Raw genomic sequence first — 26,274 nt, 5'->3', positions numbered from 1 at the left:
CCTTCTGTCTTAAGAAGGCTCCCCCTCCGGATTAGCAGGAACTCTGTCCGGTGTTCGGGCCCCCATTGGATCGCTCCCCGCGATACTCCCCCTCCCCTTCAGGTGCCCGGCCCCCTCAGGCAGCGGGCGCGCATCGGCGCGTGTTCACCACAACCGGAAGCCGCCGGCATCCGACTTCCGGTTTCGGCGCTAGGCCCCGCCCCCTTCGCCGCGTCACTTCCCCGCGCGATAGAGGCCGCAGGGATGCGCGGCAAGGGGCTAGCACTGCGCCGCCGGCTCGGAACCGCCGCTCCCTTTGTGGGACACCGCCGGCGGTGCCCGCCCGAACGGACCGCACCCCTGGGGGAAGGAGACACAGGGGGACCCGCTTTCCTCACCGGCCCCGTGGAGAAGGCGACCGCCGGACCATGTCTCCGCCTGCTCTTACCACTGCCGTGGAAATCCTACCCGGACCCACCGTGGCGCATCCAGGGCCCCCAGCGAGACCGAGGTAGGAGAACCCCCCGCTACATGAGTCGGTCCGCTGGCCTGGGATTCGGTTATCCATGACGGACGATCTGTAGGGAGTTCTGTCCTTGTTAGGAACAGGAAACCAACTGATGCGTGGGAGAGGTGCCGCCCTTTTGTATCTGTAGGTTTTCCTGTTCCTAAGAAGGGCGGATCCCCTCTCTCAGGTGGTGCTGTCATGGACGACCGAATAAAATACTTTTTGACAGTGAGGGTGATCAATGAGTGGAACAGGTGGCCATGAAAGGTGGTGAGTTCTCCTCCAATGGAAGTCTTCAAACAGGATGGACAGACATCTGTCTGAGATTTTTTTAGTGATTCCTGCATTGAGCAGGAGGTTGGAGACGATGACCCTGGAGGTCCCTCCCAACTCTAACATTCTAGGATTCTAACAACGCCAGTCTTGATGAATGTTTCCCTTAGTATGCATGTGCATGTGGGAGTCTCTAGAGCTGCCAGATGAACAAGCACAGAAGATGCAGGTACCCTTTTCTTGTGCTGACGCAACAGAACAAAACTCATCAACAGATATGAAAATACTTTATTTTGTATCTTATTTTCATTGTAAAGAGGAGATGTTCATACAAAGGTAAAAAGCCAAAATGTACAAAACGCTCAAAAAAAATTAGAAAAATACCAGAAAACATCTGTACAAATTTCAAAATACAGTTCTTTAAGAAAACTAAAAAAAACTAACAAACCTGCATTTCTGTGACCGAGGTCTACTCGTTTAGGTTTTCTGTTTTGTATATATCTTCACCACTGAGAGCTCCGCTAGTTCATCATGTGAAATCTAGGAAAATAATTCATAATTTATACAGTAAACTCGTCTTGTAATCCATGTGGAGACCGCACTGACAAACGCTCAACGTCTGTGAATCCAGGAGGTGGGAAAGGGAAGGCACGTCGGACATCACCCCCTCGGTTCAGTCCCACCTGTCTGATAACATTTTATCTAAAGTCTGAATATGCGCAAATACAAAACATAGACCGATATAAAATACAATGAAAATCTGAGCAACAAAACAAACTGCACATTAAAAATAGTTTCTATTGGTCAAAGGCCTTAATCAGATGGCGTTAAGAATGAATACTCGGCCATCACATTCGGCATGTTTGGGCTCCACATCTATAGTAGTGTCTCCTGTATTCACCTTTTATACAGATCTCTAAATCTTATTTTCCTACGTTGGTCAATAGGAAGTTATCAGACTCGCCACTTACGGTAATTTTCCTTTTTCATATAGAGGCATTAGGCCTATTAGGCAGGTGAACGAAGTCATCCCTACCAGACACCAATCAAGTGAAAATTGTAAAATATTTGGTGCATTGTAGCAAATGACAGATAAAAAGTATGGAATTTGTATGTTTCCAAAGTACAATATTATGGTATCAGGGAGGGCAGAAATGTAATGAAGTGGCTGGAGAATTGTGACATTGTGCATGTCCTCACTACGGATAACACAGAGATACCAGACTAATATTAGTTCAAACCAGTGTGAAATGTTCTGTAACCAATGACAACCATAATTCTACGTAAATTCCAATACTGGTTCATTAATTTTCCCACAATTCCATAGTGTCTCTTCTTATAAAGTCTTCAGATAATTTAGCAGTTTCCACAGTATTTCATCCTATTGTACAGTATATAATGTGACCCCATATGGTTTACAATAAAATCAGTATTTACAAGGTTTAGAAACTTTTTTTTGCCCTAATATGTATTGATTGTCCTCAATTACATTACACAGATCATGCACCGATGTAAGTTTGTTTTCCTCTTTGTGGTTTGGATCCTGTGGGCTGCAGCAGTTCTCATCCTCCTGACCAAATATTAAATTTATACAGTAATTCCTCTTTGAATTTTTGAAAATGCCATGTGACAAAACCTGTCCTGAGCTGAGTGCCCCGTGTACAAAATAAAAGAGACATCTAGCATGAATCCAAGAGTAAAGATGGGCGGGAATCCTAGATGTTCGGGTCCAGTGGGTTCAAACCATTAAAAGAAAAAGGTTTGGATTCAGGCACTAGAAGAGTACCCGAGCCAGGACTCCAACACTGCTTCTGATCGATGGTAAAATCATTACACCCGGTCAGACAGCCGCTGTTCCCCCTCTGTCAAATGACAGCGTGAACCCGCAGCTGTGGTCAGAGATATAAAGTTTACTTCCAGTCACTGGTGTCAACTGATGGGACTACTGCTCCCATCAGCCTACATCTGCTGCCACTAATAACGGCCAGACCAGGCGGTGGCTGATGGAAGTATTCATCAGCCGTCATATGCGCTCTAAATAGTTTAATCCCTGAATGACCGCCAATACGTCTTTTAACTGACCTGAGATATAAGAAAATAGCCTCACCATACAGGTTACAATCCAGCAGCTGTCGGCTGTCCACTATAGCTGACAACTTGCTGCATCAGCCACGATCAGTGTTTTCACCGTCCAAATCTGGTTAACCCCTTAGATGCTGCTGTCAATAGTGACTACATCATATAAATGGTTAACAGAGTGTGGGGGCTTCCTCTTTATCCCCGTTGGTGCCCTCAGATCATGATTGTGTGGTCCTGATGTTTGCCATGGCAATTCACGACCAAATAGCAGCCTTAGAGTCTGACGGCTGTTGTAACCTGTTCAGAAGTTAGCTGCATTTAGGTTGTAAAAATACACATTTTCATTTCTGTCATAACACTTTGCATTAATTTCTGAAAATCACTTGAAGGATTAATAAACTACCTGACTGCAGTTTTCAATATGTCAGGGGGTGCTGTCTTTAAAATGGTATAACTTTGGGGGGTTTCCCAATATATAGGACCCCCAAAGGCACTTCAAACATGGATAGGTCTCTAAAAAAATAAATTTTGTAAATTTCCTTGAAAAAATGAAAGATTACTGCTACATTTTTAAACCTCCTAAAATGCTAACAAAATAAAAGGAAATTTTACAAATGGTGCTGATGTAAAACAGGCATGTGGGAAATGTTATTTATTAATGTTTTTGTGTTGTGTGACTATCTGAATTAAAGGGATAATCATTCAAAGTTTGAAAATTGCCAATTTTTTAACATTTTTCTCAAATTTCTGATATTTTTTATAAATAAACACAAAACATATCGACCTAAATTTACCATTATCAAAAAGTATAATGTGTCACGAAAAAACATTCTCAAAATCGCGGGGATTTGTTGAAGCGTTCCAGAGTTATTACCTCATAAACTGACACTGGTCAGATTTTAAAAAATTGGCTCTGTCGCTAAGGGGTTAAAAAAAGCAGTCCCCAGGCATGGATTACGGCTTGAGACAGAACGTCGGGACAGGTGCAGGATATTGTTGTTTTATGTTTCTTTTATTACAGAAGACGAGAGATTCAATGGAATGGGCACACCAGGTGACCAAACAGCCCAGTGAGTATCTGTAGCCCTCTATACAGGCCCACTCACTGATTCCAAGACTGTAGACACCTGTGATGCTAATTAGTGGACACACCATGATTTAACATGTCCCTTTTGTCACATTATTTTCAGGGGTACGATCATGTCTGTCCAGGCCTACTTCATGAGTTTTATTTTTAAAAAAGTCTGTGGAAGCATGGTTGAAAAGCAATGTCTGACTTTCACTTTGTTCATCTTCATATATTTTTGATATTTTTGATTTATTATTACTTTTGTCAGATTCAAGTTATTTCTGTCACCATTATGGGTTCTTCTGTCAATAAATGAGGGGTACCAACAATTTTGACTACGTGTTTAGATGTGTATTTTATGGGCGGCTGCGTGCTGCCATTTTTAGGCTGGGGGGGCAAAATCCATGGGCCCTTACAAGCCTGAGAATACCAGCCCTCAGCTGTCTGCTTTAGCAAGGCTGGTTGTCAAAAATGGGGGGAGCACACAATTTTTTTTTTAAATTATTCTAATAATGAAAAAACAAAACTCCCATCAGCTGCCACCTGCTCTCACTGTTATCAGCAGCAGGCATAGGCTGGGAGTAGTAGTCCCATCAGCCGATGCCAGTTACTGGAGGTAAATGTTATACCTCTTATCACAGGTGCGGGCTCACCCTGTCAATTGACAGCTTGGGAACCTTGACAGCTTGGGAACCGGGGCTGTCTGACATGCGGTAATGATTTTACCCCCGATCAGAAGCAGCGTTTGCCGTGCTGTCATGCACATGACAGTGGGACGAAGACCCGGTGTTTGGGGGGCCGAAACCGAACAGTAACATGGATATCCTGATGAAGTCCGCGTTCGGTGTCCATGTCCGAACAGTAGGTGTTCGATACAGACGCCGAACTTTACTGTTCGGGTTCACCCATCTCTATCCAGGAGATACAAAAAGAGTGAACCTACTTGAAATAAGAGAATTTGCATCACTTAGTAATAGAAATGTTATATTTCCTGTGTGTTTTCATTCAATTATTTGAATCCAGCCTGCAATATAAAGAATGGAGGTTGTCATGATGCATTCAATTAATTCTACTGAAATTTATTGTGTTTATAACTGCATGTGGCTGTCATGATAGTACTGAGGCTGAAGCCTTTACAACCAGAGTAAAAATCTCCATTCTTTACACTGCAGGCTCCATGCAGCAAACTAAAGGACACAGCAATTTAGAAACAAGGTTTATGACTCTGATGTCTCATATTTGTATTTGCAGAATGGTTTAGTGCCCTTCAATAAAGTAGATTATCCTATTTAAAGGGTTGTCTGCAAATTTTTAGCAATTTGGCTGACAGTGGGAAGTGTGACAAAATATCTATCGTGCACCTGTTCCATTCATTTATCCATAGGATCACTGGTCTCAATGTTCTTGTGTCATACATTCTAGCATCCCTACTGAGGATAATGATTGGCTATGGTGCAGGAAAGGCCAGAATGGTCAGTAGGGATCGTTGGAGTATCAGCTCCATAGTGGTGAAGTATTGAACAGGCAAATGTTGGCTATTTTCTTGCATTTCCCGTTATACGTCACATTTTTGTAAACCACGAACGACACATTTAATTTTATTTTAAACCTAACTTCTAGGTGTGACCACGTAGTATATTATGATCCGTGAGATGAACATCCTTCTACATGTCTGTCTGCTGTGTTAACGTTATATGGGGAACCCTCAACTCCTGTATGGGCAATGCATCAACTAATGTTGCTGCAATTCCAGTTAGTTTACAAAATGTTCAATATCACCATCCAGTGCGTCTGTTTACAATAAAAAGTTCAGAAATGCTTAGAAAAAAATATGAAAGTAATTGTAATGCAGATCATCCTCCGGGATTAATGTTATGTGCGGCTCACACCGCTTCCATATCACATCCTTGGGTTCAAGCACTTTGTCTCGAGTTTCCTGGCGCGGACAAGCTTGAATTAATACTGGCTCATAAAGATCTGGGAAGGCAGAGAGGGGAGAATAATTAATACTGATAAGGCGCTGAGTTCAGTCGTTAAGGACACTTTTTTACCTCCCCTCCCCAAATGAGATGTATTCCATCAAAGAGACCACGTCATACTGTGGACTGAGTCTAGTAGAAGCCCAGGTGCGGCTGTACGTGGGTGTTGGCGTGTCGGGGAACATTTGGATTAGGGTATAGATTTGCATTTGGTGAACTCCAGTAAGATGAGGTTGCACCAAAGAAGCCAGAAGACGTGACCGGCATCGATGAGGGGTGTGAATGAACAAAGTTAACCTTCTGCGGGTGAGTGTGGTAGGTTGGCATGTATGAGAACTCTGATGGGTACTTGTAGACAGACGTCTCAGTGGGATGAGGCTGCAGCGCTTGAGCAATACCGTGAAAGTCAAATTTGTAAGCGTAGCGCTTCCCATGTACTTTTGTCATAATGTTTTTGTCATAGTAATATCTCAGGGCACGGCTCAACTTGTCATAGTTCATGTTGGGCTTGCTTTTCCTTTCGCCCCATCTCCGTGCCACCTCATCTGGATCTGTCATTTTAAATTCTCCATTTGTGCCCTCCCAGGTGATGCAGCTAGCGTTAGCACTGTCCGACAGCAATTCCAGAAGAAACTGCCACAGCTGGATCTGGCCACTCCCTGCAAGAAATGGAAGGTACACTCATGAGTAAGACGGTAGACAGAAAGATCAGTCAGATTAATAATATACTGATGGAATGATCCTCAGGACTATCGTGTAGAAACTTTATCTGAGAAGATAAAGGGTCTGTGATCCCCACCATTGTTTTACTTCCTCCAAAAAGTACTGAATAAAAAGATATTAACCATTATCTGACTAGTTGTCTAGGATAACCGTAATGATGACCTTAGGATAGGTCTTCATTATCAGATTGGTGGGGGCTCAACAGCTGGCACCCCCACTACTCAGCCAGTAGAAGGTCCCACTGAAGCTGGAGGTATGGAGCCAAGGCACCACAGCTCCGTACAATATGTAATTGCTTTTCTTGGGTATTGTAGCTCAGCTCCTGCTACTATTCTGGGCTTGAAGTTGTGATGTTACAGCCCCCTACATTATATACGTCTGGCTGCGGGACCTGCTAACAGCTGATCGTGGGGGTGCCAGGTTTTAGACCCCACTGATCAGATATTATTCACCTATTGTAAGGATGAATCATAGTCCAGGACAACCTTTTTAAAATACTGCACCCGCCTGTCCCTGATGTCACAATGAGATCATGAAATTTATGTCATCTGATTGTTACCAATTCTGGAACAGAATGTGACCGCGGCCATTTTATTTATAGAAGACCGGGGCCTTTCAGCAACAGCAACATCACATCTCCATCAATATCTTCTACAAGGAAGAATATCATTTAAGCCCCCGTTACACACTGCGATATCGCTAGCAATATCGCTGTAAAGTCACCGATTTTGTGACGTAGCAGCGATATTGCTGCATGTGATACTTACCTCCGACCGGCTCCCCCGCTGGTTATCGCTGGTCATGCGAGAAGGTTCTGGATCATTTCTCGTCGGGCGCTTCCTGCTGGGCTTCCTGTGGCGCCGATGAACGACGCGTGGACGTGGGAGGGAGGACGTCAGGATCGCCGCGTCTGACAGGTAAGTAACGACCCCCGACCCCCGCTATGTCGCTGGTGAGAGCTGCCTGTGTGGCAGCTCACTAGCGACCACTTAGCGATGCACCAGCGATCCTGACCGCGTCATATCGTTGTCAGGATCGCTGGTGCATCGCTAAGTGTAACGGTACCCTTAGTCTTAGTCTTAGAAAGCCCTTGTAAAAAAAAGTCTAATAATTGCACTGCTTACAATGTCTTTTACTATAGTTTCTTGCCTGAAAAGGTAAAAGTTTAGCGGGTTTGTCTGTAGATCGTTTTAATAATAATCTGTCATTTCACACATCGTAAACCTTTATATAGGGGTCTATGTGATAAATCTCAACTGTGGACGCTGCATGTATATTAACTCTGTGTTTTAGTCCTTTTCGTTGTTCTGTTTAGCTATTTGTACTAAGAAAATACCAATAATATACATATATAGCAACCTAACTATGGCTGCTGGAACAAATAGGCTCACTAGGGGTCAGTGTAAGGTTTCGGCTAATCCAGCTGGAGACGGCTCGAAGAAATGCGGTAGTAGATATGTATTACACAAATGCAGGTGAAGAAATGAACTTTTTGATAAAGGTTAGAGAAAGACAGTAAGTAAATGGTAAGGTGATTTGGGGAGGAATTTGGGTAGCAGATAATGGGGAAACCATGTTCTGGACCATGCACTTTTGTTATTTAAGAAGTTCAGACTCTTATAATTGTAATAGAAATCACATATATGTTCAGCATTTATATCTGTAAAGATTGTCATAATCCGACATTTGTTTCCAGCAGTATGATGTTGGACATTCACTTTATCAGAAGCAGAAAGAAGCAACGATAAAGTAATTACTTTCATTAGTGAGTTTGTGATCTTGTTTTATTTAGAATCTTTATATTTATTTACTGTGTGTTTTATACACTGTTAAGGTGGTCTCAAAAGACCCTCAGTATATTGGATGTTTGCCAAATTGGATGAACTCGATCGAGGCAAGGTGGTGGGACAAAGTGAACACAGAAGGCAGGTATCTGAATTCAAGTCGCCTAAAGTTTAATCAAACATATCCAGCTTATATTCCCTGCTGGATGGGCGTACACATTAGGTCATCTCTATGCTCTGCGCATGTCAGAACTCATTATGAAATCAGTAAAATATCCTGTCACGCATATGTCAGCTGGCTATTACACATAAGGTCATTTCATTATCCATCAGGTGATTTTCCTTTTAAAGGTAGAAGGGGAGAATCGGTGTCCAATTAGGTAAAGTCCAAATATCCATATAATTAGTTCTATCCTCCTAAGGTCTATAGCTTTATCGGATGACATTTGAGAACCATGTATCATCTTAGAACATTTCATAATTAGTAAATACTGACTGGGGTGTGTACTAATGTATTCTCACCTGGATTAGCCAGCCTGCTGCTTGTGGGGCCCAGAATTTGATAGGGATCTGAAAGGAAGAACAAATATATGAATGTACACCACCAACCATTCTCTAAACATGATGGATGAGCTCACTAATAAGTGACTATCATAGGAAACAGATGATTTCTATATGCTAATGTATGTCTGGTAGTGGACAAAAACATTATTAAGGGGTCTGTCATCTTGGTTACGCTCTCCAGTCTAACAGCAGCATAAAGTAGGGACAGAGACTCTGTTTTATCTGCTGCAGCTATGCTAGTCCTCGCAATGATGAGCTCATTCTCGCCCGCTTCTGCCCTCGATTGACAGTTCTCTGCAAATTCTTGGCATAGGCAGACTGCTATCAATTAGCTGATGAGTGGTAGAGGACAGCATAGAAGGAGCTCATCAGCAGATGTGTTATCAAAACTACAGCAAGAAGCCCTGTAAGTGACCAAGCATTGGCTCAGGGTTTTTGCCTCTCTTCTTTTCCTGCTGTCAGATAGGCAAAGATAAGCCTAATGATTGACCCCCTTTCAGGTAAAACCTTTTAAATGATTTTTACTCTCGAAGCTCCACAAGTGCCTGAAAAGTTTTTCCTGCAGTCTTTAAAAGTGTCCATAGCATATCCAGTTCATACTGCTAAAAATGAGGCGGACTGTCCACTCAAATATTCAGATTACTACACTCCAGTCCAACTGGTGTAGATGTTGCTGTCTTAAGTTAAGTTGCCCTTACTGATTGTTCCCATGGAAGTCAATAAAGATAATGTCAAGTCCGGCTCCAGGCAGGTGAATAAAGGTATGTAGTTCTGGGCAGGTGCTCAGCGCAATGACAATTAGCTGTATATCCAGAATATATGGAAGAACACGTGGATGTTACTTGTGATTACCTGGCTGAGGTCGTTGTTGTTCTGCAGTCTTGTTCACGTTTTGGGTGCCTCCAACAGGGGGACCTGTGACATAACACAGAAATTAGACTATTAAAATGTGCAAGAGTTACAAGGTAGTTCTATGTTTTAGGGTGTGTGCACACGTAAGTGGTTTTTATGCGTTTTTTAAGCACTTTTACCGGCAAAAACGCTTAAAATAAGTATCCCATCATTTTAATGAATTCTGCACTTTTTGTGCATATTGATGCGTTTTTTTCCGTGAAAAAAACGCACCGAGGTAAAAAACGCAGCATGCTCTTTAATTTCGCATAAAAATCCGCATTTTTAACTAATTTCTATGAGACTGGGGACGCTCCGGGAAAAAAACGCAAAAAAAACGCGCTTTTTTTTGGGAAGGAGTCCGGTTTTCAGTCAGGAATTTTCTGCATACGTGGGTACATAGCCTAAATGTTTTTTTTCTGGGCTTGGTATTGATGGCACATCTGTGGATGGATGAAGCTGTGCTTGGTAAAGAAAGTACAGGGTCATGTAATGATCTGATTGGTGTTGGTGCTGCAAGTTGGAAAGATAGATCATCATTGTCAAACTCCTGGAAAATCCCTTTAAAAGCATCCAGCATCCCATCAATCAGCCGATGTCTTCTCTGGCAGTGACCGGGCATACGGTAAGCAATGTACATAGTGGAACACCATGGCTTAATATACTGTTTAGTGACCGCTGCCATGTTCTGCAGATCAGCTCTTATTCACTTGCTGGGGGGATGCCGGGTGTCGGACCCCTTCCAATCTCATATTTAGTACCCATGATAGGTCATCAATACGTCATCAATATGTCACCATTTTAAGGTCAACTTACTTTTGGTGACAGAAGAGTTGACGCTATTTCCCCACCCAGATCTCCGGACTGCATCGTAGGAAGGATCTGTTAGGAGTGATAAATGATGATGAGACGACTTTGCTGGATTAGGCAATGTTTATATATAACATTTTATACATTTCCAATTATCTTTAAATACTTTTTATACATTTTTAAAAATTTTCATTGCAGAGATCTAAAGTTTTGGAATATGCATAATACTATTCATTTATATATCGTGAACATATTATGCAGCACTTTACAATTTATTTATTTTATTTGCTTATATAGCGCCATTAATTCCTCAGCTCAGTGCTTTACAGCAGGCCGCGGAGTCGGTAAACCAAACTTCCGACTCCTCAATTTCCCTGACTTTCAATTCTCCGACTCAGACCCCACAGCACTGGGCACTACTGAGCATGTACATAAACTACAGCACAGAATTATCTCAACTAAAAGCCTAGATCCCGAGGTCAGGAATAGAACAGATATTTGTAGGACATTTTAGAACTTTCCCAAATTATTCTGAAAACATTTTAGCACATCCTGCATTATACTACTGAACCCAATTTATTATATATTTTAGTACTTGGAGTCTTTCCATTTTATACCAACTCTGACTCCACCAAAATGGACATGGACTCCGACTCCTCAGCCCTACTTAACAGACATTATCTTCACTGTCCCCGATGGGGCTCACAATTTAGATTCCCATCTGTATGTCTTTGGAGTGTGGGAGGAAATCTGAGAACCCAGAGGAAACCCACACAAACAAGGGGAGAACGTACAAACTCCTTCCAGATAATGTCATTAATGGGATATGACCCCAGGACCCTAGCGCTACAAAGCTGCAGTGCTAACCACTGAGCCACCGTGTTGCCCAACATACAATTCAGAAGATTATTAGAAAGGAAAAGAAAATGAACATCTTATGAAGTCCTAGTTTTATTAAAATGTAGCTGCTTAACACACAATATGGGAAAATTACAAATACTGTATAATATAGAACTCTGCACTATCCGGTGACTGGAGAGCTTTTTTCATGTCCTTGACCCCACACTGTTCAGAAAATGGTCTTCTTTGACATGTAAAAATAGTTTTTGTATTTATCAATTATTACCTACATTTTAAAATGGATTAAAAAGTATTTTTGCAAATTTGTTATTTTGTGTTCTCCTACATTTAAAAATGTTGCAGGAAGTTCCAATCTGCAATCTCTTTTCCAACATTTATTTTGAGTCCCCCCAATATGCAACCTATTCCTTGTCTCTGACTTCATTCAGGTTATTGTAAATCAAGACATATGAGCGAGTAATTACAGATAAAAGTTGCACAAGGGAAATGTATTACTAAATGATGGACTTTGTGAATTTCAAAATGACAACCTTAGAATTTAATGTGACCTGATAGAAGGAGCCCTGATCATGTGCATCACTTTCTCACACCGTGGAAGACTAAAAATGAGTTGCGTCCTTCTGGTCACCAGACTTATGTAGTAGGAGTTCTCTGGCTGGGGAACGATGACCTAGACTAATGTCTTTAAAGTATGTCTGGTTGCCACAATAGTCTCTTTTATCCAGAAATGAGTTAGTTAATGGGGACGGAAAATTGCCAGAGTACACTGGAGATGCGATGCCAAGGACTCAGACACCACCCACGTAAATAGTGAGCGTTTTAAGAAAATAAAGTTTTAGCCTGACACAGCCAGGGAAGGCGGCCAAATTCAGTGGAAAAGGCAGCTCCTAGTGTCTGAAAGGAAGAACCTGACCCACACAGGAGAGATGTGAGATTTCACGTCTCCCCGGAAGAATTACATCTTCCATTGACAGAAATGAGCATTTCAGATGCCTTGTCATCTGTTCCTAATTCCTGCAAGTGTGTAAGATTACGTTTTCCAAGACATATGTTTGAAATACGGCGGTCTGCATCAGAGTAGAGTCATTGTTGTTTTGTGGCCCCTTTGACATCGGCCTGTTGACGGTTGAGTCAGTACGGTTTGTGACCAACAGATGGCACTGCATTTTCGATTCTTTCTTATTGTACGTCCTGAGCCTAAACTCCCTGCTTATCTGATTGTATTATTTTTTTTGGAATGGGGTATGACCAGTAAAATACTTTTCTTTGAGGCACTAAAATCCTGGAGGTGTTGAAAAGTGATGAAGATATCTGTTTGTGCTGATAACACTTTAGTAAATTTAAAGTAAAAAACTCTCATAAGCCTCCATGAGATAGATGACCGCTGGAATATTTTATAGATGTCATTTTCACCAGAATTTATAATGCAGAACTGAGCAATGGATTTGTGGGATAGATATTACTGTTCTGTAAAGCCACAGCCACCACAAACTGCAGACTTTCATCTGACACTGATTGTATGTAATATCCAGGCTTATAATGCCATAATTGACAAGAACATGTACTGTACATACATGTATGTCCTCTCCTGGCATCTCCTCTAACCGGGGATGTGCACATGACGTCTTCTAGATGCTGGTGTACCCATTGAATTCTTGAAGAATCTTCATTGGCGTCTTTTTCTATAATATGTATCCAACCTTTGAACTGCTATCAAATACAAGTTACCTGAAGAATATTTTCACATTGCAGTGTGTGTTACTACTTTTTAGCACTTTTGTATGTACTTTTTCAAGCAGAACCCACCTGGAACAGTCACTGTGTGCCCATAGCCATTGTGAACACTAAGATGGGGAAGAGACAGTATGAGACCCTATCAGTGCTGTCAGGTTTGTGACAAGCTGCATATTAGTCCTAGAACCACAGGATATCATGGACATATTCACATGTGAGTAATGGTCTCCTGTGTGCAGTGTTGGACTGGGGTACCAAGGGCCCACCAGTAACAATGACTTTGGCGGGCCCACTTTTTACCTGCATACAAATATTACACTATCCTCGTTCACAAACTTGACTATATCTCTATATAATAAACTGGGTAGTTTGGGTAATGAATTATGAGATGTTGTTTTTTTTTTCTGTACAGAGTGAATCAAGTGAATTATGCCAAACACTGGCCCATACAGTGGGGTTGGTGGTCCAGATCTGCACAGGGGCCAGGTCTGAGCCTGCCTGTGTGATTTCCACTCTTTAAACTGACAGTGCACAGTGGAATAGCATGTTCATTGAGCTTTTCACAACTACTTGTTTGTTTTGATTTTTTTTTGCATCTGTACGTTCGGCCCGTTACTCACTACATGTCATATTCTGATCGTTTTTTGCGTTTTAGAGTCTCTTATGCTAGTCTGAGTCTTCAGTAAAACACATGACACAGAATCTATTTGTTTTAAACTGAACCGACTTCCAATTCTTGATGCAATAATAGACATGGTTTAGTAAATGTGCGTTCACTGGACATTTTCAACTTGTGCTTTTCATCTCAATTCTTTGATATTTGCTGGAAGCAGTAAATCATGAAAAATGTGTGCAATTCATTTGCTTTATGTTTTACTAGTGCCATCTCATTGAAGGATTGCTGTAGCCTTTTTCTAGATATGAGACCTCTTTCCAACATACCGTACTCTTCTTATTTGGACTCTGTTCACGTCCATTTGTAACACATCCAGCATTAAAAAAAACAACTGAATCTGTTAGACCTGAGCAATAACTGCTGCACACTTTAGTTTGCTTATTTGCTATGGACTTCAGTTGTTGCTCTCTTTTTAGTGGGCAGGCTTTGTTTTTGATCCATCTAAAAACATATTGCAGTCCAACGGGATACATTTTAGGAAATTTCAATTTTCATTCAAATGAAAGGTTTCTGTGCATCACTTCATTTCCATTTTTGTCATTCCAAACCATATCTAAAAACGGAAATCACTACTGGACATGTGAACATAGTTTTAACTTGATTACACTAGACAACCTTTGTATCACCTATCTGTAGGATGTCCAACACCTGGCACCTGCACTGCTCGGCAGAATGGGGATTTTTTGTACCCAAAGGGGAACTGTTGCTACCGCTCCATTTATTCTACTTTGGGGCTGCCAGTAAATGCCGAGCACAGTGCTCAGCAGTAGAGATGAGCAAATTTGTTCGGATTTTGGCCTCAAATCTGATTTTGACATATTCGTGCCATATTCGAACACTTAAGTATGTGTTATGATCGTTTCCGAACATATTCGGTAATTTCTACTCCCATTGACTAATGATGTTCGGCGGTGTTCAACAAATACTGCAAAAACAATATTCGATTCCGATCGTATTCGGAACCAAATCTGAACAAATTCGCTCATCTCTATTAAGCAGCACTATAAAAAGCGATTGGAGATCAGTTTGCATTTGTGCATTGCATGAGGCTTATGCCACTGATAATTGCTCTTAAATCATGAATTGTCCTCTTTAATGAATTGGCTGAATAAGACGCCTATCATTTAGCCTGATGTTCCAAAAGCCAGTCTTAATGAATGGATGCGTGCCGCAGGCAGCGTGTGCCACGGATACGTGCCATAGGCTGCATGCACGGCAGATGTGTGCAGTAGGCTGCGTGCGCAAGTGACCAAGAATCATTGTCTTAATGTTATATACTCATTATTTTTAATGTGTCTACACTGTAACATTTCTAATGATTTAGTAAGCTGTAGCACAATTTCTGGTTACGTCATGAGGCCACCCAAGAACCTGTATTGGGCAAGCGACATACTGTTGGCAGGAGAGTGGTTCCCTTTAGAGCCACTGTTCTGCTAACGCTAGAATATATTTTAGTTAGGGGGAGATGAATAGAGCCTCTGTGTTTTACAACCAGCTCTTGCTGAACTGTTTCCATATGTTGGGCGATGTAATTCTATGATAAATAAAGAGAAAATCTCTTTTCACTTTGAATTTTAAATCTCGCCAGCAACAAAACCGTATATATTAGATGTGCCCTTTCTGAAATGTATAGGGCAGCCTATCCCCTGTGTGCGCATTCACAATCACTTGGTGTCAGAAGTTTTTAATGGAAGAGTGTAAATAATCTGGTGATGCACATTTTCAGGATTTCCACATCTGCTTGATGTCAGTGGATGAGAACATTCTTGTTTGGGGAAGTGGCAGAGAGCAACAGCGGCATTGACTATTAAGCAATTATTTGATTTTGGGATATATAGGATTTTGGGAAGCTGTTTCACCCACAAAACCATGTGGTTAATTGTTATGCTCAGATGGTTTTCCGGCAAAACAACACTTCCCCTGCAATATCGAATAATTGTTTGATGATAATTTAAGAACCGCAGCGGCCCTTTGGATCCGAACCCTGTCTGGCCTTACTCTTAGATACCAATGCTAATATCATGTACAGGCCTAGCACAGATGATGCTTTGTTAGCACTGTATTAATTCATATATGATCTAGGGGTCCGCAACTTGTGGCTCAGTAGACATGTGGCTTGTGGCTCCATGATGTGTGGTTCTCAGCTGCGTGCCAGCTTGGGTAATTAGCATCAGGTCTAACAAACGCGCATAATGAGCAGGTATACAGATGTTTTTTTTGTGAGTAGCCCACAGTGTGATTTCTGTGGGAAAGCTTGGGTGGTCATTATAGCGATACTGAGGGCATTGGGGGTCACTATTGGATTGAGATGCTGGACGTCGATGCCCTATGGGCTCTGGATGTTGCTCGCAAATGTGGTTTCAAGGTAAGAAAGGTTGGGGCCACTGAACAAAACTGTCTGGAGTCTAGTCTGATACATTGACAACATTTAAGTCTGGAGAAAGGATTGTGGTGGCTTTGTTTAAATGTCTATACATTTATATAAGCCTGTGAGCAGGCTCGACAAGGCTGGTTTCGGCTTCTGAATGGACCCAATGATTGCTTACTCTAATGGAATGGTATGAGAATTTGGCAATAAGAACCAAATGTTGTATTGTATTAATTCTGACAGTATCTACACCTGCAAGAAGTATTATGCTATATCTTTTATAAGGCCTGTAATTTCATATAATGTGTTCTTGAGCATTAAAACAATAGGAATGAAATTACATGATTAACATCAAAGGTTATATATATGCAGTAAATGTAAACATGTATTACTGACTGTTGCAATAAAAGCACTTCTAAAACTTCCAAAATTTACAACCTGCGTAACGACTATGATGTGCGGACCAACCGCGGGTCTCGTGACCCGACTTGTACAGCTTCATAGTCCTAACAGTCAAGTCAAGTTCAGGTCACGAGATGGTAGGTCCATGCATCTTTGACGGTATTCAGACGACGGCACAAACATTAGTTAATCTGGCCCTGAATATACATATGAAGTTGTTGGATTTGGGACAGGAGACCCAGACCCTGAATTTAGGATGTGGGAAGCCGGCCTATTGAAGAAAGTTTACTTCATGTTGCCCATTACATAGTTTTTTGTAAGCTTATCATGAACGGTTTTCCTGGGTCTGTAATATCGGAGGAGGTGGGTTGCCTACTTTTTATACAGCAAAAGTTCATGAAACGATATCTTAGAGCAGATTTATTGTATTGCTGGCATATGCTGATCCAGGATTTGTTTTCAAGAATAGAGAATCAAACTCAACTGGCTGTAAGATTGTGTACACTTCATAAAATAGTGGTTCATTTACTTGGAAAAAGGGATAGATAATCATTGCTTAGAACTTGTCCCAGACAGGCTGTCAGATTTAATTCCACATGCTGGAGTCGGACTCTGGGACAGGCAGAACTGGGAAGGTCCCTTGTGAGTTAAGTTTCCTGCCTCCCCCCAACTTTAACACAACCGGTCTTTGTTTTCAGCTTCCCGTGAAAAAACACAGTGGCCAGCCGCTGAGGTGGGTCAGCGAGTGAAATCAGACAAAACATTATCCGTGGAATTTCAAAGGAAAACAATTAAAATTGAGAGAAAAACTATGAAACAAGAAGGGGAGGATAAGGAAAAGGGATGGGGGACGATAACATTGTATCACTGGTTGTGGTTGAAGTCATTATGGGGTGCAATAAGAGGGAGGACAGGGGTCATGCTACGTAAATATTTTCATTCATGTTTAGGTGGAATGAAAACCAAAAATTTTACACAATGAACAGGTCTAAAATGAAGAGCATCTGAAGCTAATCTGAATTGACAAATAAAGGAAATTGATTAACGCGAATGTTATGAATGGATGTCAGTGATGTCATCATGGCTGAATATATCAAGTATGATTTCACCTAACGACTACGTGCTATAGACTTTTCCACAGCTGATGCTCACAACACACTGTGGCCTATAATAATTTGGATTGTCCTTTAAAGGGAATCTGTCACCTCATTTTTGGCCTATGAGATGCGGACACCGCCATCAGGGGCTTATCTACAGCATTCTATAATGCTGTAGATAAGCCCTCCGATATAACCTGAAAGATAAGAAAAACAAGTTAGATTATACTCACCCGGGGGTCCGGGCCGGTCCGATGGGTGTTGCGGTCCGGTCCGGCGCCTCCAATCTTCTAGCGATGACGTCCTCCTTTTTACTTCTGCCGCGGCTCCTGTGTAGGCGTACTATGTCTGCCCTGTTGTAGGCAGAGAAGAGTACTGCAGTGCGCAGTCGCTGGGAAAGGTCAGAGAGGTTCGGCGCCTGCGCACTGCAGTACTTTTACTCTGCCCTCAACAGGGCAGATAAAGTACGCCTGCGCAGGAGCCGCGGCAGAAGTAAGAAGGAGGATATCATCGCTAGAAGATGGGAGGCGCCGGACCGGACTGTGACACCCATCGGACCGGACCCCCCGGGTGAGTATAATCTAACTCATTTTTCTTATCTTTCAGGTTATATCGGGGGCTTATCTACAGCATTACAGAATGCTGTAGATAAGCCCCTGATGGCTGTGGCCGCATCTCATAGGCCAAAAATGAGGTGACAGATTCCCTTTAAGCCAAGTTCAGATGGTAAGATTGAAAAAACAAGGCAGTCGTTTCTGCAAATTGTGTGCATGACTGGCTCTATGTGCTTGTCCACATTGTGGATGTGTCCTGCAGTTGCCTTTACACTGCATGAACTGTTCTGTAATTTGGATCAGAATAGTGCATGTTGCATTTACGTTATGTTAAATTGTTTTCATCATTATGGAAAATCATGCATGTACACTGTCTATAATAAGTCTGTGTGTGCTTTGTGGGTTATATCTGAACAATTGTATACTTTTCAGCTGCATTCACATATTGTTTTCAATTTTTACATCCATTAAAAATGAACCTTTTCATCTCATAGGAGTAATCACTGATGTCAGGCCGTTATAATGTGGTAGGTAGATCACCACTAGATTAGTATCTATAAAGCCTATATATTGTAGGTTATGAGCCCGGTCTGTTCTTTTAAAAACAGATATCGACCATAGGGTACCATTACACTTAGCGATGCACCAGCGATCCCAACAACGATATGGATCGCTGTTGCATCGCTAAGTGGTCACTAGTGAGCTGCCACACAGGCAGATCTCACCAGCGACATAGCAGGGGTCGGGGGTCACAACTTACCTGTCAGAAGCAGCGATCCTGACGTCCTCTCGCCCGCGTCCACGCGTCGCTCGTCGGCGCCACAGGAAGCGCCCGACGAGAAATGATCCAGGACCTTCTCGCGCGACCAGCGATGAGCAGTGAGGGAGCCAGTCGGAGATAAGTATCAGACATAGCGATATCGCTAACAATATCACTGCTACGTCACAAAATCGGTGACGTTACAGCAATATTGCTAGCGATATCGCTATGTGTAACGGGGGCTTTACACAAATTGTGTTTGTGTAAATTGATGAGAACTACTATGTGTAAAGCTTTTCTCTTCCGATACTCCTGGGATACACAATTGAAGAGTTTCTTGGTGAAATTAAGTCCCTCTCCACGGATTTAGTACATCATGGCTCTTTGGCCCCAATCTGTAAACCATGGAATCTGCTAGGTAGTTGGCAGTGTCAGGCAAAAATGTACATTACCAAAAGTAGTAATTCCACCCACCTATAGCCGACTCTGCCAAACCTCAGGATATTGATAGAAAAGGTACAGCGCAAATAGCGGCCCGTGGAATGCAAACTCCTGTGAAGAGTGTTATTTCCAGGGTAAAAATAACATCTGTGATGACTATATGCAGTGACATCACTTTTTCCTTCTGCTTTCACACACGGGGTGTCTGTGAGCCAGTTCTGTGGATCATGGAGCACGTTCAATGCCGGCAGGTTCAGATATTGTAAACTTTTGGTGGCAAGTCTCATAATAATCGTGTCTTGCACTTCTATGTTGTGTAAGTGTTCGCATAGTTAGTACAGTGTGCAATTCTGCAGATTAGGTGAAGGCCATAAAGTATTATAGGTAGACATTTTATTTAAAGGGGTATTCTCAAGCTTGGAAGCTATCCCCTATCTATGGGATAGGAAATAACTTAATGATCACTGGGGGTCCGACCGCTGGTCCTGATACAAAAAGCCCCATATGAATGGAGCGGTGATCCATTATGCGCACTGACATTCAGTCTTAATAGGGGATAACTTCCAAACTTCAGAATACTCTTTTAAGTTTGTCTTCTGTTTATATCAGCTTTAGGCGTCACAGCTCACATTAGTTTTAGGCAGGGCTGTGGAGTCAGAAGCCAAACCACCAACTCTGACTCCGATTCCTCAATTTCTCTGACATCCAACTCTACGTACATGCTCAGTAGTGAGGCAGGGCTGCAAAGTGCTGCACTAATTCATCTCAACTAAAAGCCAGGATCCTCAGATCAGGAACAGAACAGACATTTATAGGCCATTTCAGAACTTTTCCAAATTATTATGAAAACATTTACAGCACATCCTGCACCGAACTACTGAACCCAATTTATTATACATTTTGGGAGTCCGAGTTGGTCCATTTCATACCAAAATCGACTCTGACTGCACAGCTCTGGTTACCGGGACAGAAGACAAGTGTGGAGAATCGAGAATGCATTGCTGGAATGGAGAGAAGTGAAAGCGTGCATGCATATTCTTTAATTAATTTACAAATATTACTGATTTTGAGCAGAGGTTTTATTATCTTGGAAAACCCCTTTAACAAATCCGTCATTATTTATATCTCCAGTGATTTGACTGTGAGTTATATACACCTACATAGAAGTACAAACGACTTAAATCTCTTATAAGACATACAGGGGTCATTTTAACTAAACGTTTTCTCAGCCAATAACACTATTGAGTGCACTGTATAAAGTATTTTGCTTCCATTTTACTTAGTAAGAGAATTGACCACACCATCAATACAGGATGCTACCTCCTGTGTGAAAGCCTCAAAGAAAATTCTGAAATCTCATGTAAAGTTTTTATTATTTCCCATAGACATTCTGTAGAAAAAATAAATGTATATAAGCGGGCACCATCCACTGAACTAATAAGCTAGGATCACCTAACGCATATCACTATGGACAAACCACAAGAAAAAAGTATATGCAAATAGCCTGGGATCACTATAAAATATACACATTTGATTGAAGAAGAGCACACAATTTATTTAAAATCGCTTTAAAAAGTCCTGTTATGGACTACAAAAAAAAATACATTCCGGCACATTGTTGTGCACTACAGACCATGGCAAAACATAGGGATAACAGGTAAAATAAAACAGGGAAACGAAAGCAGTGGTAAGGTAAATACTTATCCCTAGCCCGGTAAAACAGTGCCCCCCTGAAGCAAGCAGTCCGGCGGTGTAGGTGCATAGTGACCCCTAATGTGTCTTTCTCAAGGTAAGTAGCTTAGAGTGTTGTGTTCAACTATAAATAGATAAGATAGTCCAAGGTAAATAATAATTAATTCATACCAGCTGTTCGGCGGTGAAAACTGTGTGCTGTTCTTCAATAAAATTTGTATATTTGATGGTGATCCCTGGCTATTTGCATATACTTCTTTTTTCTTGTGCTCATTCTACAGAAAAGTTGTATTGCGAGTCCAGGTGCTCCATACTGTCTGATGATCTTACACACTGGCTTTGTGCTATGCGGAGGAGTATAACCTCCCTATGGCATCTTAAGGGCAGTCTCACACGTCCAGATAATTCCGGTACTGGAAAAAAACGGTACCGGAGCTATCCGTGTCCATGTGGATACGTGGTAACTCTGTGTGGCATACGTGTGGCAATCGTGTGCCGCATGTGTGCCGCATTAGGACCACACGGACGGCCGCCGGGGAAGAAGCACTACAGTAAGCGCTGTTCCCCGGCGGCTGGTGCTGAACGCCACTGTCATTCTTCTCTCCTGCTCTGCCAGCAACAGCGAGCAGGAGAGAATGAATGAAAAAAATGGGAGCAGTGCGCACAGGCTCTGTGACGTCACCACTAGTTACTGAGCATGCGCCGGCTGCTTGCATTCATTCCCCAGTAGTTTACAGTTGGAGTGGTCGCATTAGCAGCGCTCCTCCTATAAACTGATTAATCCCCCGTGATGGATTATGCCGTGGGACGTGACTGAGCGCCAGACAGGTATGGATATTGTTGGTTTATTATTTTATCATTTTTTACAGGAGAACATTGGCGTCGATATGGAATTAGAAGTATAATAAAGTTATAAACACTGTGTGTAGTGTATTCTTTCATTAAAATACTTTGTTCTTATTGTGTGTGTTTATTTAACCCTTGAATAACTCTAGGGTTAACACCTCTCCATTACTAATCCGAGTTTAATGTCACCTTACAATAGAAATGTGACATTAACCCCTTATGACTCCACTTGCCACCACTACAGGGCAAGTGGGAAGAACCCAAGAAAATTCCAGAATAGGCGCATCTAATAGATACACCTTTTCTGGGCAGCTGGGGGCTGCTGTTTTTAGGCTGGGGGGGGCCAAGATCAATGGCCCCTTACCAGCCTGGGAATACCAGCTTCCAGCTGTGAGTTTTGCCGGGTTGGTTCACAAACAGAGGGGGGACCCCAAATGAGGTTTTCTTCATTCATTCTCTCTTGCTCGCTGTTGCCGGCAGAGCAGGAGAGAAGAATGACAGCCATGTTCAGCACCAGCCGCCGGGGAACAGCGGCTTACAGTAGCCGCATCTTCTCCCGCGGCCGTCTGTGTACTTGGAGGACAGTGTGAACTGTACTCCGTGTGCCCTTTTCAGCATGTTTTGCGGACAGTGCACTCCCCAAAACACTGACATGTCTCCGTGTATTGCACACGGACCGTGTGTCTGTGAAAACACGCTGACATGTGCAGAGACACATTCATTTTAATGTGTCTACGTGTGTCAGTGTCTCCGGTACGTGAGGAAACTGTCACTACACGTACCGGAGACACTGACGTGTGAAACCGGCCTTATAGCGTTTTTGGTGCAAAATTAGCATCAAACTCTCCATCAAAAGACTTTCAATTTGCTTTAAAAAAGCTTCCTCATCACTTCAATGAGAAAATATTCCTGCAGTGCATATAGATCCATGCAAGAAAAAAAGCACTATGTCAATTCTTGCCAAATTGGTTATTGCATTAAAAAGAGAGTTAGTAACAAAGCCCACACACAGGAAAACCACTCAATGTAAAAAAAAAAAGCATTTTATTTTTATTCTACTGCTTTTCCACATGTGATTTTTCTGTCTGTAAAGTCCACATCAGATAGGCCCATGAGATTGCGTGGAATCGAAAACTTTCATTATTGGAACTATAGTTTTATTTATAACGATAGTCAGGACAGATGATTCCCGGCTGATCAAGCAGTGTAAAAAGATGGCGGTGCACCTATTATTATTAGTACTGTTCTTTGCACCATAAATTAGAAGGGAGAATTGTCTTTTAATTTAGTCATGCGCCTTCTAATAAGACTTCTGTATTTGAAATTGATTGGATCTTTAATATTTTGGCTGATAAATTGTGGCTTTTTTTTGGGAGCTAGGAGGGGAGCACAATTTTTGAAGTGACTGTTTTAACATGTGAAATTCCCACCAAATAAAGGTGCAAACCAGATAATGTGCACGGAGTGTTTTTGGTTCCTTTTTGCTCATGTGCAGGTGCCAGTCATCCGTCATTAATGGATTTGTTTTCTTAACCCTCTTTGCAGAAGACAAGCCCAATCATCAGTTTATTTGTGAGCTGAATTTGCCAGATCACTCAGCACCTGTCAGTGCAAAATAGGAGAGGCATACAGGTCCATAATGGAGGAGAGACAGAAGCATATCTAGGGGGATAAGGGCTGAGATATCCAGAGACAAAAGCGTAGCCTGCGCTTCATGTATATGTTTTTGAGGTCTAATGTGACCAATCTAAAGGGACCTTTTGTCGGTTGCCATCAAAGTCTGGTCTGGAGAAAATGCTGACTGACGAGCTTTTGTCTTCCTAATGCACCTTGATTGAGACAGTGAGAGCTGTGCTCACCCAGGTACAAGGGCCGCATGGCAAGATGGAGGGGAGAGACACTTCAGCTCACAAACCCATTATGAGATGCACAAAAGCTGCACCTGCAATGAGGCCTAGTGTGATTTCTACTAAATGCAATGATAAGCCCTCCTCAGAGCGTTCTATAGATGACGAGGAGCGCTTATTGTACCATGCTCAGCACAGTACTATTCTACTAACATGGTAAAATAAATCTGCCGTGGAGGGGGGCAAAAACTAAATGGTATTTATAAAACCCCCTGCACCATACATTGTTCAGAGACCCCGTGCACCATACAGTGAGTTATAATACCCTCCAGTACTATACATACAGAAGATTTCCTGCTCTCTTACACTCAGGTATGAGACCCCCAGGAACCATACAGTGAGGTGGCAGACCCCCTGCCACCATGCAGTCATTTGCAAGCCATGTAGTGACATCTGGGCACAGTGAACCCAGTTGCAGCTCTGATAATTTTGTCTTATTCTGTCAAATCGGCATGCGTTAGCGAAGTGCCGTTATGCTGTGACTGACCCTCGGATGTGGTGTACCGCATTCGAGGGTCCGCACGGCTAGCGCAGAAGGAGCAGCTGCGCTAACATGATACATGACTGCCATAACGCAATGTGAACCTAGCCTAAAAGCAAACTGTGTGTCGTGTGAGCCTGCAAAGTTGTATGATTATCCTACATCATGCTATCCACCTTTTGGGAAGGTCTGTGCCTGATGCGACATTGAGGCTACATTTTCTTCTTGCATTACTACCTGTACTACCATGCATCATAATGTGAGGTAGAGTCAGAGATGGATGGAAGGGGTTGAGTGGAAGAAAGAAGCTTCAAAAAAGATGCCCACTGACCTCTGAACATGCTGCCCACCGAGGTGGCATGGAGTCAGGCATTAAGTATGAACTCTTACATTTTATAATGTGTTATTTTCACTTCCAGTTATTATGTACATTTACTGCATGTGGGGCCGCTACTAAGTATATTAAGTCACACTGATGCTGCTTTCATTTTAAAGTGAGTGACCGGCCGCCAAAACGCTATTAAACCATTTATACAGGTATGTAGGGGACTTAGATTTTAGTGGTTTCCCTTAATTAGAGCTTCTACGAAATGCAATATCAGATACACCACCAACCAACCATTGCCATTAAAGGGGAAAGCTTTGTGATCGGTATGTATCTTAGGCCTCATACCCATTGGCGATTAAAAAAACGGTCCAATTTCTGGACTGTAAAAAAGGGTGGAGTGTTATGCGAGTGTCATGCGATTTCTATGCGATTTTTAATCTTTATATCCATTTTCTATCCGTTTTACATCCGTTTGCAATCCGCTTTTTTTCCCAGCAACTATTTTTCTTCAGTCATTTACAGGACCATTTACAGTGTTCTATACCACAGAATGGTAATGTATCCGTTTAAAACGGATGGAAAACGGATGGTCCGTTTTTTTATTCACACCCATTGACTTCTATAGGCTAAAATCACTGCAAATCGCAGCATGCTGCGATTTTTTTTCTCAGACCGATTTTGGCTGAGAAAAAAAAAAACGCAAGTGAGATGTCACCCATTCACTAACATGGGTCAGAGTGCAATCCGAGTGCAAAAATCGGATTGCAATCGTCCGATTTTATCACCAGTAAGTATGAGGCCTTACTGCGGAAACCCTGACCGATTCCTGGAATAGGGCTCTGAAGTGCCCCATTGGGCTGTGCATGCCTTCCACCCTTCATTTACTGTCTGTGGGGCTTTCCCAAATGAAGACTACTTTATGGTGTTCTGATATCGGAGATTTTTTTATTTATAAATTTTCACAATTAACTGCGAGCACGAATCACTCCGTGACTAAAGCGGTTTATTTCAGGAATTGGTCAAAATAAAAGGAGGTTGTGAACCGTAGAGCTTCATACAAAAGGTCAGGTCATAAGACAACAGGAAGAGAAGAATTCTGGAATATCACAGGGAAAAGAGAGGCTGTGTGAAGTCTTGCCTCGGATGTAGAACATTGCTGTACATGAAGTGGACGTAAATCCTATTATTTGTGGCCAAACCTCTTTCCCGTGCTCTGTGGTTGAGGCAGTGAGGTACCTGTGTACTGGTGTGGTGTAATGTCTCTGAATTTGTAGATCTGCCATTGTATCTGCTAGTTATTAACACAATGCTATTACAGAATCCCATTTAGAATATCAAAGTTTAATGTGACCGACCATAAAACGCCAGCGCGTTCTGGAGAATCCCCTTTCTCAATCCCTGGTCCATCTGCTGCAGTAGTGTTCTGCTCTGTGGGGATGATTGCCTGTTTTCAGTGCTGAACGTCCCA

At 42.2% G+C, this 26,274-nt stretch overlaps 1 protein-coding gene across 1 annotated transcript in view; it reads right to left on the bottom strand.

The window, feature by feature from the left end:
• Positions 1-1,030: 1,030 nt before the first annotated feature.
• Positions 1,031-26,274, bottom strand: part of FLI1 (Fli-1 proto-oncogene, ETS transcription factor) — a 119,407-nt gene continuing 94,163 nt past the window's right edge. Inside the window, exons 6-9 of the mRNA XM_073569977.1 lie at positions 10,666-10,731; positions 9,811-9,873; positions 8,917-8,964; positions 1,031-6,546 (exon numbers count right to left, since the gene is read on the bottom strand). Coding sequence (XP_073426078.1) covers positions 6,020-6,546; positions 8,917-8,964; positions 9,811-9,873; positions 10,666-10,731 — 704 coding nt within the window. The 3' untranslated portion in view covers positions 1,031-6,019. The remainder of the gene's footprint in view (positions 6,547-8,916; positions 8,965-9,810; positions 9,874-10,665; positions 10,732-26,274) is intronic.

This window comes from Dendrobates tinctorius, unplaced genomic scaffold (genome assembly GCF_039654945.1).
Source record: "Dendrobates tinctorius isolate UK_male_01 unplaced genomic scaffold, ASM3965494v1 ptg000028l, whole genome shotgun sequence".
NCBI classification, from domain to species: Eukaryota; Metazoa; Chordata; class Amphibia; order Anura; family Dendrobatidae; genus Dendrobates; species Dendrobates tinctorius.
The sequence above is the reverse complement of the archived record's forward strand: the minus strand, read 5'-3'. Positions and strand labels throughout refer to the sequence as shown.